This window comes from Rhamphochromis sp. 'chilingali', assembly GCF_963969265.1.
Source record: "Rhamphochromis sp. 'chilingali' genome assembly, chromosome: 9".
Classification (NCBI taxonomy): domain Eukaryota; kingdom Metazoa; phylum Chordata; class Actinopteri; order Cichliformes; family Cichlidae; genus Rhamphochromis; species Rhamphochromis sp. 'chilingali'.
Genome location: NC_137936.1, coordinates 19,058,738 through 19,076,142, shown reverse-complemented (window position 1 = coordinate 19,076,142; position 17,405 = coordinate 19,058,738). Strand labels below are relative to the sequence as shown.

General features: G+C 39.7%; 2 protein-coding genes across 5 annotated transcripts; one reads left to right on the top strand and one right to left on the bottom strand.

Moving 5' to 3' along the window:
- Nucleotides 1–1,160: 1,160 nt before the first annotated feature.
- On the bottom strand, nucleotides 1,161–7,494 carry emc3 (ER membrane protein complex subunit 3). Its single transcript, XM_080891009.1, has 9 exons — nucleotides 7,259–7,494; nucleotides 6,699–6,866; nucleotides 6,550–6,607; nucleotides 6,353–6,446; nucleotides 2,077–2,181; nucleotides 1,891–1,972; nucleotides 1,696–1,775; nucleotides 1,485–1,567; nucleotides 1,161–1,385 (listed from the first exon to the last, which is right to left on the bottom strand). Exons 2-9 carry the CDS (start codon nucleotides 6,851–6,853, stop codon nucleotides 1,257–1,259), a joined length of 786 nt encoding a protein of 261 aa, XP_080747135.1. The 5' UTR covers nucleotides 6,854–6,866; nucleotides 7,259–7,494; the 3' UTR covers nucleotides 1,161–1,256.
- Nucleotides 7,495–8,590: 1,096 nt separating this feature from the next.
- LOC308402293 (RNA-binding protein 5-like) lies at nucleotides 8,591–17,405 on the top strand. Of its 4 annotated transcripts, none has more exons than XM_080891007.1 (24): nucleotides 8,591–8,699; nucleotides 9,719–9,768; nucleotides 9,850–10,018; nucleotides 10,132–10,275; nucleotides 11,344–11,413; nucleotides 11,716–11,789; nucleotides 12,479–12,562; nucleotides 12,655–12,715; nucleotides 12,814–12,879; nucleotides 13,474–13,634; nucleotides 13,737–13,834; nucleotides 14,012–14,099; nucleotides 14,398–14,515; nucleotides 14,598–14,701; nucleotides 14,822–14,942; nucleotides 15,075–15,166; nucleotides 15,275–15,469; nucleotides 15,555–15,704; nucleotides 15,921–15,992; nucleotides 16,080–16,259; nucleotides 16,446–16,520; nucleotides 16,631–16,731; nucleotides 16,857–16,986; nucleotides 17,168–17,405. In XM_080891007.1, exons 2-24 carry the CDS (start codon nucleotides 9,752–9,754, stop codon nucleotides 17,291–17,293), a joined length of 2,496 nt encoding a protein of 831 aa, XP_080747133.1. In that variant the 5' UTR covers nucleotides 8,591–8,699; nucleotides 9,719–9,751; the 3' UTR covers nucleotides 17,294–17,405. The 4 variants fall into 4 exon arrangements, with proteins under 4 accessions (XP_080747133.1, XP_080747132.1, XP_080747130.1 ...); XM_080891006.1 differs by having other exon boundaries at nucleotides 14,822–14,978; nucleotides 15,924–15,992; XM_080891004.1 differs by having other exon boundaries at nucleotides 14,822–14,978.

Genomic DNA, 17,405 nt, shown 5'->3' with positions numbered 1-17,405 from the left:
TGGTGTAGGGAATATTTCCTTGGCACACTTCGGACCCCTTTGTTTTCCACAGAGCATAATTGGATGCTTACGTTACATTTTACACCTGTGTTCAAGCATGATCATCCTTCATGTTCCTCAATTCATTTGTTCACTTGCCTGCATTTCTTTATGCAATGTAAACATGACTGACAGGCTGTTAAAACAAGATTGCAGTATAATTAAAAGACAACAACTTACTTTTGAGTGACATTTTGTCCATTTAAAAAAAATTCAACTTACTACTAATCATCCTAACCCAGGTAAATGAAGCAGACACTGTATTGTGGAAAACTGACAACAAAAGAGTAACGTTAATGTCCAAGGTATCTATTCAAATCCTTTACTGAGGATGAATGTGCCATGTGTATTATTTGAATATTCAGCTGTAGTGCTTTTTCTTCCCTTACACTGAACGCTATTATTCAAAGAAACAAAAAAGAGAAAACCCAGCACAAAACAAAAACATCTATTTCTTCATATTTGAAAAGTGTTAGTGTACATGGAAAACAAATACAACTATTTTGAATCAAAACAGACTTTATACTGTACAAAACACAAGGGAGTTAATTACAAAATAAACAGTCTACATACTTCAAAAACAATATCTCGATGACAAAACTCAACATTTCCCCTGCCACAAAACAAACAAACCTAACCTGTTCTGGACCTGCTTCTATCTGCAATCTAAAATATGAGCAATGATGGATGGTTAAAGCATTATTAAATATAGATCATTTTGACCTGTAAAACTGTTTTATGTACTATTTTGTTTTTAAATGACACATACAAAATGAAGACAGCTAATCTAGCTGTGCACGACATTAGGAAAAAGAAGCACTAGGCAGTTCAGATTCTATTACTTAATGGCATTATGATTGCATTCAGTTTCAAGCCAACAAGAACACATTTAAAAACAAAAACAAAAAACCCATCATGTAATTTCTCTAGAACAGCCCTTTCTTTGAAATAACAAAGCAGGGCTCCCTATTATGCATGAGGCAGCAGTAGAACCAGTGTATTTGTGTTCATTTCAGTTCATTTAAGGACAGGAATGGAAGGTCGATACAAGTGAAAAGACCACTACAACAAATTACACGATGTAAACTTTGCATATGAAGGGATTTGTCCCAGTTTTGTGGTTTCAGATAAAAAAAACAAAAAACAAAACCCCAAAACAAATCCCTGAAATAATCAAATTTCAAATTGGATTCTCCAACAAGGAAGTGATTAGGCCTTCAGAAGATTCCGCTTGGCAGCTCCTTGCTGAACATGCCATCAAAATCCAACTCCCGGCTCATCAGATCATCCTCTACATTCTCAAGCGCCCACTGATGGTCAGTCAGTTCCAGTGCCTCCCACTCAGCCTAAAAATCAAAAACAAACAGCACATGAAATTCCCAAAGCCCCATGCCACTAACCCCAACCCCTCTGTAGTTAATTCAACTAATTATAGACATAAATACTTTGAAAGCTTTATTTGTATCTGCAGGCATGGCCATGGCAGCACCGCTCATCTGCTCCTGCATGATCCTCGACTGGTCTGCGCCTGTGGGCATTCAGTCACAAAGCAAACACAATCAGTATGTGGGCATTTTCACTAAAGTCACATGATGTAATCTAATTATCCGTTTTAACATTTAAACCAATTTCAACTTTGTGAAAGACTCCACTTACCGTTATCTTGGCCTAGGATTAAAGAGTACATGCTTCGAAGTCCAAACACATTCAGGAAATACCAGGATGCTGAGCTCACCCTGCATAATACACACGCGCAAACAAATCACAATGTCATCACACACTAGCTTAAGCATTTTCATATCAATAAATAATCAGTGGTGCAGTATGAGTCCAAGTATCTTGCTTTATTACCAAGAAGCATCCAATGAGAGCAACTCTATTCCTTGTTGCAGCATGGGCTTAAAGCGCAGCGTGAGAGGGAAGGGAACCTTAGCTGTGCGAAGGAAGCACAAGCAGAACATCGGCATGTAATTTCTATTTAAATGATATCTTGACAAAGGCAAACTTGCTTTTGTGTGGGTCAGGGAGATAAATTACTTGTTACAAATCCTGAAAAAGTCCAGTTGATCCAGCCACCGATGAGGATCATGGGAAGCACGTTGGTTACGTTGCCCTTCATCATATCTGTCAGCATGCTCGGATCTGTGAACATTTTATGGGTAAAGAAAAAACTTTAAACGCCAGAAAACTGAAAAGATATTAATAAATACTTTTTGCACATTGGTAGGAGATCCAGCTTCACTCTTGATGTAGAGACAGGTGTCAAGGTGTTAAGTTGCTGGTTGGCCAACCTGCAGTATGTATGCTGGTACCATGTACTCTAGAACTAAGGCTGATGTAGACTTCTGTGGGGAACCTTTGTAGAGTCTATGACGTCACCTACGTAAGTTGCAGACATTTATCCTTGTGTGTGGTTATGTGTTAACTACAGTGTGGTCGTGTCCTGGTGTTTTACATGCAGTCCCAAGTAGGGATGGGTACCGGTATCTGGCGCCTTGATGGCACCGGTTCTGACATAAACGGTAGTAACCAGACCGAAAAGCAGCGCACATTTCGGTGCTTTTTTTTTTCCTGAGCTGTGATACATTTTAGATTCTAGCCAATCATTTTACGTTTCCGAGGATAGTAGGCGGGGCCAGGTACGTACATTCTTTTAGAGCAGAGCTACAGATTAAAAATGACCAAGGCAAAGCGGTCAAAAGTCTGGCTGTACTTCACAGCAAAATATGAAAACTCAGCAGCCTGCAACAAGTGCTTTAAGCTGATACTGTGAGACTGTCAAAGGAGGTAACACCTCAAATCCGATGAAAGACCTGGCGACGCATAGCGGGTTTTTTTAAAAGCCAAGAAATGCGCTGTATTTGATAGCTTGCTGCGAGACCTCACACCGGGCACATCTACTGCGGGTGGGTTGCCTGTTATCGGACCCGGAGTTAGCAACATCCCCCAAAAACACGAAGAGGAGAGTCCTGGCCCCTAGCCCTGCCAGTGTAGCAGAAATGATGAGGATGATGATGCAGCAGCAGCCGTTCTTCTCTGCGTGAGTAGCTTAATGTTGTTCGTGTGTAATTTATGTTGAGTAGGCTAACCACGTTATTACATTAATGCACGTAAGGTGAACTAGCAAACATCATCATAGCTACATGCGGCTGTCTTCTTGTTTGATGGCAGATACTCCCTTCACCCTGGCCAAAAAGGCTAAAATGACCAAAGAAAAAGTGGAAAACAGTTAAACATGAGAGGTTTTTGGACAAAGTTTGTGTTTTTTCCATTGATTAAGCACTGCTTCCAGCCAAGAGTGATACCATATATCCCCTATAGCTGCAGAAAAGGCTAACATTGTTATCTTTTTACAAAAAAAACAGCTAAACATAAGAGGTTTTTGGACCAGTTTTGTGTTCTCCATTCTTTAAGCACCGGTTTAAGCACCGGCACCGTTTCAAAAGTACCGGTTTGGCACCGGTATCGGATAAAACCTAAACGATACCCATCCCTAGTCCCAAGTCAACAGAAAAAAAGAAAATGCTTTCTGGTAACCAGGTTTTAGTTTTTCCCTGAGCCAAACCTATTTGTCCCTCTAGTCTTTCCACTTCTTTGTACATTTCCCCCATATCAATCCTGATAGTTTCAGCACTCTCCCCCTCCAGGAATTTGCTGACATGTGGGAGTCCTTATACTGATGCTATTATACTGGTAACTTCTCTTTATAATTAGATGATGATTGTTATTGCCTCACTGTTAAATTCAAAAAATATGCAGTGGAAAAAGTTAATGTACAGGAGGAATCGACGGTGCAGAACGAGCCAAGCATAATAGTTGTGGGCTGTGTGGATGTGTTGTGTAGTTACAGTTCCAGGGAAGTGCATTTTAAGTTGTGCTGTAGGGTTTCAGAGGGGTTTGCATGAATCCCCAGTCAGTCTGCTGAAGAGTCCTGCTCTAGGCTGTGCTTTGTTTTTCATGCAGATTGGTTTAACACTATGAGACAACACTTTGCATGGTCACATTTCAGCCATCTGAAAAAAGACTTTTTGGGGGTTTACATTTTACATTTATCTCAATAACAATAAAATTTTATTTGACTTTTTAACTATGCACCTGAGCCGAGAATCTTCTGAGACCTCTCCACTTGGCCGAGAAAAAATGTTAGTACTGTCTCCCAGTTTAATAGTGACTTAGTAAAACTCTCACAGGGCCTGATTAAAAAGGGTCTAAAAAATGTTATTTCAGTGAGGACATTCAGTTGACCCTCTTGCTATTTGTGTGATCATCCCGCTGATGAAGGCTGCATAGAATTGAGTCATCACCACTGCATTGTTGCATTTTCCATATCTTTGTATTGATCACACCTAAAAACGATGGCATTATTGAACTAGATTAGAGATTTGAGCTACTTCTAAAGAGATCAACCACAAATGTGCAGGATCTAACCCGCAGCGTTTCATTAGGTCAACATTTTCATTCATACTTCTCCTTCCTCTTTGTTGTGTTCTTTCAGTACTGGATGACACACAAAAACACACCAATGAGCTCTGCGGTTATGTAATCACTGATAATATGTTACCATAACTGCATTACATTACAAGACAAGTAGTAATGCTCTTTGCAGCCACATCATCTGATGTTATGAATCAATCAACACACTTTAAATATTGGTATGACAGCTTTGTACATTCAGTATGCTTTTACTGACAGTGACTTTGAAGAAGAGGATGAGGTTGAGCACCATTTAGTAACAAAACGAAGACGAGTACCCCATCTGCAGCCAGCTCCAGGACCAGAACAAGCCCACCAGACAGCAAGTGAAGAAATATGGATGTCAATAACTGGTGAAATTGAATGGTCTTCTTGCCCAAGAAATGAGCCACCCTGCAGAGCTGTTACTGTGATAAGCCAGGGCCAACACGGCTGACAGTTACTCATGTGCAGGACATCAAGTCTTCATTTGAGCTTTTCATCCCAGATTCCATCCAGAAAATTATTCTGGATTGCAGTAATCTAGAAGGATGGTGTGTTTTTGGAGAGAGGTGGAAGGAGATAGACCAAATTCATCTAAGAACCCCAAAGGCCTACTTTGGGGTTCTCATCCTTGCAGGAGTTTTCAGGTCCAAAGGGGAATCCACAGAATCCCTGTGGGATGCAGAAACTGGCAAGAACCTTTCCGTGCATCAATGTCTCTAAAAAACTTCCACAAAATTTCCAGGATTATCCGTTTTGATAACCGAGACGACAGACCAGCTCGACGGCAGAGAGACAAGCTAGCTGCCATCAGGACAGTGTGGGATAAGTGTGTGCACCACCTCCCCCTGTTTTTTACCCTGGGCCTAATGTCACCATTGATGAGCAGCTGATCCCATTTAGTTGTGAAACATATTGCTTCACGTGTAAATGTGTTGTGTCTTTCCACTCACTCCACTTGATTATAACTGATTTATTTTTTTATAACATTTTATAAAAAAAAAAACCAAAAAACGAGAAGCACATTAATTCATAAATGTGATCTAACAAAGGTAAAGGGAAAAAATTAACCATGTTTGCTGTTCATATGGCTTGTAATTGGGATGAAGTAAACATCTGTTGAGTAATTTAACATAAAATTGTTTGATAGTGTTAATTTGGAAAGCCAAAACTCTAGCGGGTCCACCAGACCCATGAACATTGGCTGAGTAACAAAAATATGAACACCACACAAGGGTTAAGACCATGTGTAAGGCAAAAAAAACAAAAACAAAAAAAACATTTTGTATGGTTGGATCTTAGCAAGGTTCCAAGTAGAGCTTCAACATGCAAGAAATGGGAGTGAGACTAAACATTTTTTTGAGCATGCAAAACTGAAAACAATGCTTAACTGAAACAGGCTGCTATCAAGTGGTCTTAAACTTTTGATTGGGACTGTAGTAATAATAATAATAATAATAATAATAATAATAATAATAATAATAATAATAATAATAGGCAAGAGAAAAATTTGTATTGTGCTGTTCTGGTTTGCTCCAGCACTTTCTCCTCCTCTGCCTCAGAAACTCTTAACCTTCTTCCTAACTCACTTTCCACCTAAGGAGTTGTGTAATCAGCCAAGACTCTTTATGAATTATTTTACCAGGACTCAGCCGTAGCTTTAAGTGGAAATTCTGAGAATCTGTTATTAAAAAGATTTGTGAAAACACTGCTCGTGTCCCATGTCTTTCAGCCACATACTAAACAACCACTTTTTCTTTTAGAAATTAGAAGTTGTTACAATTTCACAGCTTGCTCTTTATTTTAAAAAAAAGAAGAAAAAAAAAGAAAAGAAAGAAAGAAAAGAAAAAAGTCTCACCTGTCATTGGAGAGGGTGGGACAACCTTTCTCTTGGTCTTCTTGAAGAATCCGTCTTCTTGGTTATTGAAGTAGAACTTCCTCATCAAAAAGGACTAAAACACACAGAAATAATCACTGATATAGTCAAAGCACATACAAGTAAACAAATACATTGGAGTTCTCACTCAACTTTGCAACTCACTTTAGGCAGCCTACCTGTTTGGGAATGTATTTTCCATTTTCTCTGAGAATTCTGCTCCGAATAAGTACCTGGCTGGATTTGAAGAAAAAGTCACACATATGAGCTCAGCATTGTTTTTCCTCCTTGTGATTCGGTTTATAATTAGATATGATGTATGACGCACCTGTCAGAAACTTGTTCTAATGTCAGCTTTTTGTCACTTTGAAGGAGAATAGATACATAATGCCGTATAACCCCAACCAGAAAAGTGATGAAGACAATGGGCAACACCACCCAAAGTCTAATATTGGAGTCCAGCAGAAGCTCCGGCTCAGCCATTCTGTCTGGTTACCTGACAGGAAAAATAAATAATTAAATAAATAATAACAACAACAACAACAAAGCAAAAATAAGAACGGCAAACAGAAAACAAGTCTAGCTGCTTAACCGAAGACACCAGCATGCTTTTTTTTTGTAATAAATAAAAGAGAAGCTGATGTCGGGCTGAGACTGACGCTAGAGGGATGGGCTGTCAGGTCCTCCGGTTAGCTAGCCAGCGCCCGTGACATTAGCGACTGACACTGAGCTAAGAAAATCCAGTTAAACGACACCATTTGAGTTCATCTTCGCTGTGTGGTAACTATATGTTGAAAGCGTCAACATCTTTATTTAATAAAACTGCTATGTGGATTAAGAAAGCTGACGCTAGCGGAGTGCTAATGTTAACATTAGCCGGGTGGCTACCTGCTTCTGGATGTATGGGTCACTGTAGATGAGAGCTGGCCAGTGGTCTCAGCACAGCAACCGCCGCTCCTAGTGTGTTCCCCAGCGGCGACAGACACACCCCATGCACCGTGTGAGGTAGTTAAATAACTTATATAATTTCTAACGGTTCGCATCCACTACTGTGACCACTGCTCTGCGTTGGCTCTGGGAATGAGGAAGATTTTCTGCTTCTGCAGCTCATCCGCGTCGCAATCACTGGGACTGCAGCGCCACCTCGCGGGGATGTACGCATTGCATTTTGCTTTTTCTTCTTTGTCACACCAACCCTCTGCATGTCATCCTTCACCACATCCGAAAGGTTATGGTTAACCTTTTTATTTACTATATTACATTATTACATTATTTAAGGCTTAACATATGTCTTTCGGATTTTCCTGTTTCATGTTTTTCGTGTCTTCAATGACAACTTGCAATAGTGCAAATACTGTTTCACAGCACTGTACAATCCCTCAATTCATCTTTTTCTTTCCTTTTTTTCATATTTGTCACATTGAAATGTGTCAGATCATCAAAGAAATGTTAATAGTAGACAAAAATAAAACCAGAGTAATTACAAAATTCAGTCTTTAAACTAGGGTTTTGTTAATTTAAGCAAAGGGGTTACCCAAGTCTACCTGGCCTAATGATAAATAGTAAGTTCAGTGTAAAGTTAGTGTTCATAATTAAACAATAATAGAGGGACTGCATAAAAACGACATCCACAGGAGAGTTCCAAGAAGAAAACCACTGCTGACCAAAAAGAACACAAAGGCTCACCTCACATTTTCCAAATCCATTTTGATGATTCCCCAGACTTCTAGGGAAATATTTTGTAGACTGATGAGACAAAAGAAGGTTTAAGTCATGTTACATCCTATCATAGAGCATTTTATAAAAAGGACATCGGACATCGTACCAGCAGTCAAACTTTGTGGTGGTAGTTTGTTGGTCAGGGGCTGCTTTGCTGCTTCAGGCCAACTTGGTGTAATTTATGAAGCCATGAATTCTACCAGAAAATCCGGAAGGAGAATGTCTGTTTTTTTCTGCATTGTCATTAAATGAAATCATCAATTAAAAACTGTATTTTGTATTTACTCTGGTTTGTCAGATTCTTTTTTTGTTTGTTTGTTTTTTGCTGATCTGAAACATGTAAGTATGCAAAAAACAAAAAACCCAAACAAACAAAAAAAGAAACCGATTTTACTGTTTTAATGCACCGCATTAGGGGACACCTTGTTGTAAAGGATCATAACCAGTAGGTGGCGGTAATGCTCACTTAAATGCTTTTTAATGCTCTTAAAAGGTGAAGTCAAAACGAAGAAGACTCTTGTCGCTACAGACCGGAACAAGTGGAAAAGCTTCTAGAAAGGTTTTGAGTATCAAGCTGTCATCGTGTGTAGGGGGGTGATTTATTAAAACGGTATGTAAAACTGACAAAAACTGCATTTTATATCTGCTTCCGGTTATTTATTTATATAAAGCTTACGTTTTGCTACAGCATCCATGAGACGTATCAATCAAGCATACAGCGAGCCCTAAAGTGACCTTGCTGTGTTAGCGCCTGTAAGCAAAGTACAAAATCAGCCTGTTTTATATAATTACACAATTAATGTCCTCAGTTAATCTCCATATTATGTGCTTTGTGTTTCTGCAGTTATGAGTAAGATCAGGCCTGTGACATCTCTGGCTGCCTTTCATCTTTAGCGTAGCTCAACTCATGTTACGTAACGCCAGTTACTTAATCCTCTTATGTTGCTGGTCAGTTGACCCATTTTACAGTGGAATAATTACTAATATATTTTTTAAGTATGAAACTACTTCTGCTTAGCTGTAATACGTGTAATGAACATATTACACGTTTGTTTTATTATGTTACAAGTGAACGTTAAAGTGGTTAGACGTATCAAATACTATGTGTTTCTTTGCAATTGTGAGACATATTTTATGTCAAACAGACACACACAAACTATCTAGCCTATTGACCGCATATGTAAAGTGCGAGAATGAGGGTTGTGTTATATCTTTTGACGGCAAACGTTTCTGTTCCCGTGAGCAAACTCCATCCACAGTCTGTGTAACGCAGTGACATATATTTGGTCCACAGTGTCTCTGGAGACTTCATATTTTCACCAGAATGTGATTTGATAAATGAGAGAGACAAGCTGACAACTGTTATTACACTCTATGGGATAAAAATCAAAATGTATAATTAATTGGAAAAGAAAATCATAGTCATGAAAAACGATATTATTTTTATGTAGGTTATATGTACATTACAAAAAGTTTTAATATTCCTTTTTTAAATGGAAAAACTAGTAATATATCCTCACTGAACCATGATCTGTTAGAAGTAAAGAACACCATTGCACGAAACATTGATTGAAATGGTTAGTAACAGTTAGTACTAATAATTTTTTTCCCCCCCAAATCTTTCCACAGAATTGTCCACAAACGCTTGTGCTGTACTAAACCATGGGAACTGATAGAAGGTGAAGTCCGCATAATCCTTGTGATGGTCAGGAACACGTTGAACATGTGCTCATATATTTAAGTCTCTGGTGCTTTTGCAGGATTAGTCGTAGTGAACGTACTGGAAGATATGGTTCTGATATGCGCAAACACGATCCAGAGTGCTATGGAAAACGAAGCAGAGATGTGGAAAAGGATTATGATCGACGCTGGGTCCACGATAGGTACAAAGACTACTGTGATGAACGCAGGGACCAAGACAGCCCAGAGGTAAGTGGAGAAGAATTCCTTTGCGGCTTGAAGTACGTCTTGATCAGAGTGATACTGAATTTGTTGTCTTTGAAGTTAAACATCACATTATTATATATTTTTTTCTCTTACAGAGGAGCCGAAAACGACGCAGCAGCAGCAGATCTGATGATGAATATGATGGTGAATATCCAGGGCAGGACTACAAAATGGAGCAGGAGGAGGAGAGCAAAACGATTATGCTGAGGGGGCTCCCTGTCCACGTCACAGAAGATGATGTAAGCTCACAGTTCACCATTCAGTGGCATTCATGCTTTTTAAAGGAAAAAACACACCAAACTGTATATCATATAACTTTTTCACGAGTTGTAAGGAATCTCTTGCAAGAAGTTCAAAGCTGTAAACTGTCACAGGATGGGTGTAAAACTTTGGCACAGAAATCAGCAACACTTCACGACCTTTGTGTGTGTGTGTGTGTGTGTGTGTGTGTGTGTACAACTGTGCACCTTGCCATCTTTCCCTTCCCTATATGGAATTATCCAGGTGTTAATCTGAGCATTTTGGAGAGGGGGATTGACATCTGTCATAATTAATATACACTGGGAAAAGGAAAAAAAAATAGTGTCTTGTTGGTAAGTACAACAATGTGTCAAATATGTCAACAATGTGTCAAATAATAGATTAAAAACTGCCCTAAACTTTACCAGGCATCACTTGACACAGGCGAAAGTGAGAACACACATTCCCAACGCAGACATTAGTAAGTCTGTAAACTACCTGCTCATTAGTAAAAAGTCTGTATGATGTTGGATTGTGATAGGATATGCTGGGCTGAGCCGATAACATTCAGGGTGGAATGATTGTAAAGCACACATTTTGAATAACTTTATACACGACTTTGGTGCACAAGTTTGAATTTCTTTTAGATTTTCACTAGATGTCACTTCCACCAGACACTTCTGAAAGCCATCAACAAGCTTCTGTTATAATTCCAACTGAATTTTTGACCGATTTTCTTGGCAGAATTGCTAAAATTTATTTAAATTATATTGGTTGGGACCCTGGAAAAAGGAGAGTCCAAAAAATATTTAAAAGCCCAAAATTACCATGATATTCATTTTCATGATGAGTCTGCGTGGGTTCTTTATGGGTACTTCAGGTACTTTTTACTCCCACAGTCCAAAGACATACAGTTATTGGGCTTAGGTTAACTGGTTATTCTAAATTGGGAACATGTACCTCATGGTTCACAACCAGTTTCCAGAAAGATGGTTTTAAGTAAGGAAACAGTAAGTAGGAAGAAGATCTGTGTTCTGATGAGTCTCACGTCTGCTTCTGTTTTGCAGATGCGTACAGCTCTGGAGCAGCTACAGGGACCACAGCCTGTGGACATACGTTTGATGAAGAAAAGGACAGGTGAGCGATACTCTTCAGAGGAACGTTCCTCGTTCCTTTCCGCGCTTGATCTTTAAACCCATCTTTCCTATTTTATTACAACCCCTGGAAAAAGAAAATTAAATATTGTCGTAGGGTTCTTTGTGTCATATAGAAATTCTGATTTGATGACATGGACAGGTAAGAAGTTAAGGGTATGTAAATTCTACCATCATGATGTTGTAAACATCCCCGCCGCTGTGCAAGCCCATTGTAACTTTGAATTTTGCACCAAAGCATTTTGACTAACACGCCTCCCGTCTATATTTGAATGCTGTCTCTAGGTATAAGCCGAGGTTTCGCCTTCGTGGAGTTTTATCACTTGCAAGATTCTACCCGATGGATGGAGACCAATCAGGTTGCTTCAACAATCACCAAGTCTAGAAATATTCTTGGAGATTAGAACCCAAATTAACCAGTACAGTAATGATGGCACTTTACAAAAAGCCCAATTTGTTTGTATTTAGCCAAAAAATCTTGATCATAGATCTGTGATATCTGAGATGTAGTATTTCAGATATCACACATCTGGTGATGCTTCATAGCAGCATTATTGAATTTTTGTTTTCTGTGAACACCACTGTAAAAATGCACATTTGTTTGGTTTATTCTCTTACAAATTTTAAGTTTATTCTCTTAAAGCTTACAAAAGAGGGAGAGTTTGCTTCCTGTTAGCAAGTGGACTTGTTTAGTACCGACTGCCCCGGGGTTTTTTGCACATTCTGCTCCAGCTCTGTCACTTTGATAGTTTCTCATCTCCATTTATTATCCGAAGACTGGAGTGAGATGTGGACGGGCTGGCAGCACTCCGGTCCCAAACACTCAATCCCTCATTCTCTGAACTTCTCTTCCCGTCTCTGCTCCTTTTTTTTGTCCTTGAGACACCCCCATCTAAGCAACAAGTTAAAACCTAGCCACTCTTTCCTGTTCCCTCTGCTCTCACTCATTGGGTGGGGTAGCACTGGGATCTCAGCACTTGCCTCTTTGGCTCAGACGTGTCGTATTTTGGTGTAACTGTTGTTTGTTTGTCTTTATTTTATTTCACAGAACAAGTTGGTGATCCAGGGGAAAACCATCGCAGTGCATTACAGCAACAGGAAACAGAAGTTTGAAAACTGGCTTTGCAATGCTGTGAGTGTTATCTTTGAACTTATCCCACAATATTACTCTTTTTTTTCTTTTTGCTTATTGTAACAAAAATACACAATCGACGGTTGTTGCAGTGTGGTCTGTACAATTTTCGGAAGAGGCTGAAGTGTTTCAGGTGTGGCGCGTCAAAAGTTGGTGAGTTTTCCCCCTTAAGATGAGTTTTTTGTCTCTCTGTGAGAACGAGCAGTTCATTATATATCCTGCCTGATGTTTTTTGGCATTGCTCTTTGTAGGTGACTCTACTGGTGTAAATGGTTTAAATGTCGAGTGCCAACAGCCAGGAGAATACAGTGGAGACAGTAAGTGTTTGTTTTTCATCGATGACAGAAAGAGTGCAAAACAAAAAATGTATTTGGTATAAATGTAATCATCTTTATGTTATTAGATTTTATTTAATAATCATGTTTTATGTATTCTCTGTATTTCTTTTTAAATTAATAGTAATTAAGTTCCACTTTTTTGGGGCAACTTCTGCTTTTTCATGTGAATGAGTGTGATGTCATGAGGTCAGCTTTTTGCTGATCAGTGTCAGGAGCAAACGCCTGCTTTTAGTTGGGAGATTACTGAAAAACTGAAGCGCTTAGCTGATCTTTCTGAAAGTAATACTATCAAGTAATAAATATGTAGTAATATAATTAGATATTAAAGAATGGGGAAGACATTAAAATAACTAAATTAATACTGTGGCAAAAAAATACAGAAGCAATAAGGCAGTAAACAAAGTTATGTCACATTTCATAAATGAAATAATGTCTGCGTGTAGTTTTTATATGAATTTTGATGCCTTTTAAGAGCATTTTTAATATATATATTCTTGATTTTCCTTTTGGTCTAATGAAAAATTGCACGTTCCCATAGAGACATTTATTGATGACTTTTCTTTTTGTTCACAGCGATCATTTTGAGGAACATTGCCTCTCTCTCTACTGTTGATGGAATTTTGAACTTACTGGCACCGCACGCCAACCTGTCCACCAACAACGTCCGCCTCATCAAAGACAAGCAAACGGGACAGAACCGAGGCTTCGCCTTTGTCCAGCTCTCATCCCCGCTGGTGCGTAGCTTTATTTTTCAGCAGTCAGTATGACTTTATAGTGTACGTTGGTGTGTTTCTAGCGGAGGTGTCGAGACAGTGTGGCTCTATGTCTTTCTACAGGAGGCTTCTCAGCTGCTCACCATTCTCCAGAGCCTTCAGCCACCTCTGAAACTGGATGGGAAAACTGTCGGCGTGGATTTTGCCAAAAGTGCTAGAAAGTGTGTAATTCCGCACATACATAACATATATTTAGACAGCCTGTTTTATATTCGTCATATATTCATCATATACTGTACATACCTTTTGAGATCCTAGAATATAATAAAATACAAATCGGGGTCTTATTTTCATTCTGCATTAGCTTATATTTAATTTACACATAATTCTTTTCCCAGAGACTCAGTGCCGCCTGAGGGGATCAGAGCCAGTGCTCTCTCTGTTGCCAGCACAGCCATTGCTGCTGCTCAGTGGTCATCCAGTCAGGTACCATAGACTGTACCATGTCTAAGTAGAAAATGTGAGCTTCTATGGCTTGAGGGATTTAAAGAAATGGACCAAAAAGCTACAGTGATATTGTCGATATTAAGAACTGATTAAAATTACATGGACTCTTATATCTTATTGTCAATTAAAACAATACTTGATTAGTGGAGCCTAACATCAAAATCCAGGAAAGGATTTATTGACTTAACTAATTTATTTGCATTATGCTGATACAGTTGCTCTACTTTGGGTTGCTTTATTTTGTTTCTGACGTCACATATCTGTTTTGTCTTTTCAGTTGCAGCAAAGCTCAGGTGCAACTTCAGATCAGATCGCTTTTCCAGAGAGTTATGCAAACATGTGGCCACAGCAGCCTGAAGGACTGGTTCCTGTCGTTGGAGATGGATTGCTTGGAGGTAAACAAGGAATCACTCGCAAAAATTTGGGGTGGTTTTATTCCGAGGTTGAGATTCTTGACTTCATCATCACTCTCCCCAGCGGCTCCAGGAATGGCGTCTGTGATCCCCGCATCTACAGCTGTGGTCCTATCCCAGGCAGCTCAGGTCTACCACCCCATCATAATCAGTCAGCCTGCTGTTCAGGTAGGAAGTGTATTAATGTGGCGTCTTTGGGGTGAAAAAATGCTACTCAAATGTGATTTCTGTCTGTGTTGAATCCAAATGTTCATCAGGGTTTTTTTTCCCCCCTCTCCTACCTCTCAGACACATCCACTAGCTGTTGCAGCCCAACAGGCTGCTAGTGTTTGCACCACATCACTCACAACACCAGCATCTTCCACTGTTGCAGCAACGATCTGTGCCGGATCGACTGCTAACACAACAGGTGAGAGGAGTTGGCTGCAGAAATACTCCTCTGTGTGTGAGTGATAGAGATGATGATGATAAAACTGAAGATAGAAAAAAGGTTTTGCTTCATATCTGCCTCTATTTCAATGTTTTTGTTTTGTTTTTGTAGCTGTTCCTGACACCTCCATGTACCAATACGATGAGTCTTCAGGTTACTATTACGATCCACAGACTGGCCTGTACTATGATCCTGGCAGCCAAGTATGTGCACTTGATCTTATTGCATGTGCAGAACCCATGCCATGCAGCATATGTATTTATTTTAAATACACTGTTCACATTTTTTTGTCTTCTGCTTGTCATCAATAGTACTACTACAACTCAGAGACTCAGCAGTACCTTTACTGGGACAACGAGAAGCAGGCGTACATCCCTGCACTGAGTGAATCCGGCACAAACACAGAACAAGCGTCCTCAGCGAGCTCTGCAGCCACCTCTTTAAGCACAGGCGGTAAAGAGGCCAAAGAGAAGAAAGAAAAGCCCAAAAACAAGTCCGCACAACAGGTAAGTGCTGCTCTCAAGATGTTGATCCTGTTAATAGCTGTTAGGTCGTCTTTGAAATAATGTTTTTGGCATTATTAAATTGCAGATTGCAAAGGACATGGAGCGTTGGGCAAAAAGCTTAAATAAGCAGAAAGAAAGCATTAAGAGTACTGCCCAAGGATTAGGATCTTTTAAGGATGAAGACAGAAAAGAGTCTGCTGCTGCAGATGCAGGTTTCTTCCTCTTCGAGAAGAAGGTAGTGTAACAGTAACTATTAAGAATAAATATGATGTGCTTTGGATCAGTGCAGTGGTGTACGGGTAGGTTCTAACTGGAGAAGCACACTGATTTGGAATATTATATTTAGAAAGTACATTTTCCTTCTATCGTCACGAGTCACTGAATATCTTTTAATCATGAGATTATATATGTTGTGGGTCTTTACTCGTGGGCTTCATTTGGTTCCTTTCAGCAGATCGGAAGCTTTGAGATGCCGTCCCTCATGACTGAACAAATCAAGCTTGAGGATGAGATTTCGTCTAAGGTTTGTTGTAACTTTGCAGCTATTTCTCCTGTTTATTAGTAAAAATAAATCCTTTAACACTTTTCCTTTTGTCTGTTTTCATGTTAGAGTGATTTGGTCGCTGCCTACAATGGGGATAGCGACCCAGATGACAACGGCTCAGACCGAGCAGCCGATGAGGAGGGGAAAATGACCGACTGGAAGAGGATGGTGTGTCTGCTGTGTCGGCGGCAGTTCCCCACCAAAGACGCTCTGCTGCGTCACCAGCAGCTCTCTGACCTACACAAGGTGAGGATGGCAAACAGCGGGTGTTTAATGTGCAAGCAGCTATGAATATTCTGGGCTGCGCCATCTGTTCAAAGCAAAATGGAGCTCACATGCTGTACCTCACAGGAAATGGAGGTTGCATTTATTCGTGCCAGTGATTATTTTGTTCTCGCGTTTCGCCCATGAAATTACTTTTAATTCTTTTAGAAAAACTTGGAAATTGAAAGAAGAGCTAAGCTTTCAGAAATGGAGCTGGAAGAGCTGGAGAGGAAGGAGGCTGAGGTATTTTGCATTACAATGTCATCTTTCTGTCTCTGTTATTTTAAAAAAAAAAAAAAAAAAAAAGAAAGAAATTTGAATGAGAACATAAGTTTTCTTGTGATTTTTAACAGCTGAAATACAGAGATAGAGCTGCAGAAAGAAGGGAGAAGTATGGTATTCCTGAACCTCCTGCACCTAAAAAGAAATTTTACAAAGCACCAAGCCCAACAGTGTAAGTGGGAGGAGTTTAATCTCACAGCAAACAGTCTATGAAAACTTTTAGTAATATCTTCTCCTTTTTCTCATTATTTTTATGTGAATTGGACCTTTTTAACACCTGTAATTCACCATCATCAGAAACTTTGAGCAGCCCACTAAAGACGGTTTAACAAGTGATAATATCGGGAGCAAGATGTTGCAAGCGATGGGCTGGCAGGAAGGCAAAGGTCTGGGACGTCACCAACAAGGCATCACCGTTCCCATCTCGGTGAGCAGACTTTTTTTTTGTCTTCCAAACTACCCCTTGTCTGCTGGCCAGATCCTCTTAACAGATGGAATCTGCGCGCCAACGTGCTAATTTCTGCCCACATAGCAATTAGCACTGCTGCCTGAGGGGCACCTGTGTCTAATATGTCATCTCTTATAATCGTCTTTGCTTTTCCTAACAGGCTTCATTGAGGACCAAAGGCACCGGTCTGGGCATTAAAGGAAGCTCATATGAACTCTCACCATCTGACACCTACAAGGATGCTGTGCGCAAAGCCATGTTTGCACGCTTCACAGAGATGGAGTGAACTGTGGAGGAAGGTGATTGTGCTGTGCTCTGAAATCTTTATCATGTGGACAAAGGATTTGAACACATAACATACAGGAGATTTTTCCACCTGTACAAACTTTTAACTGGAG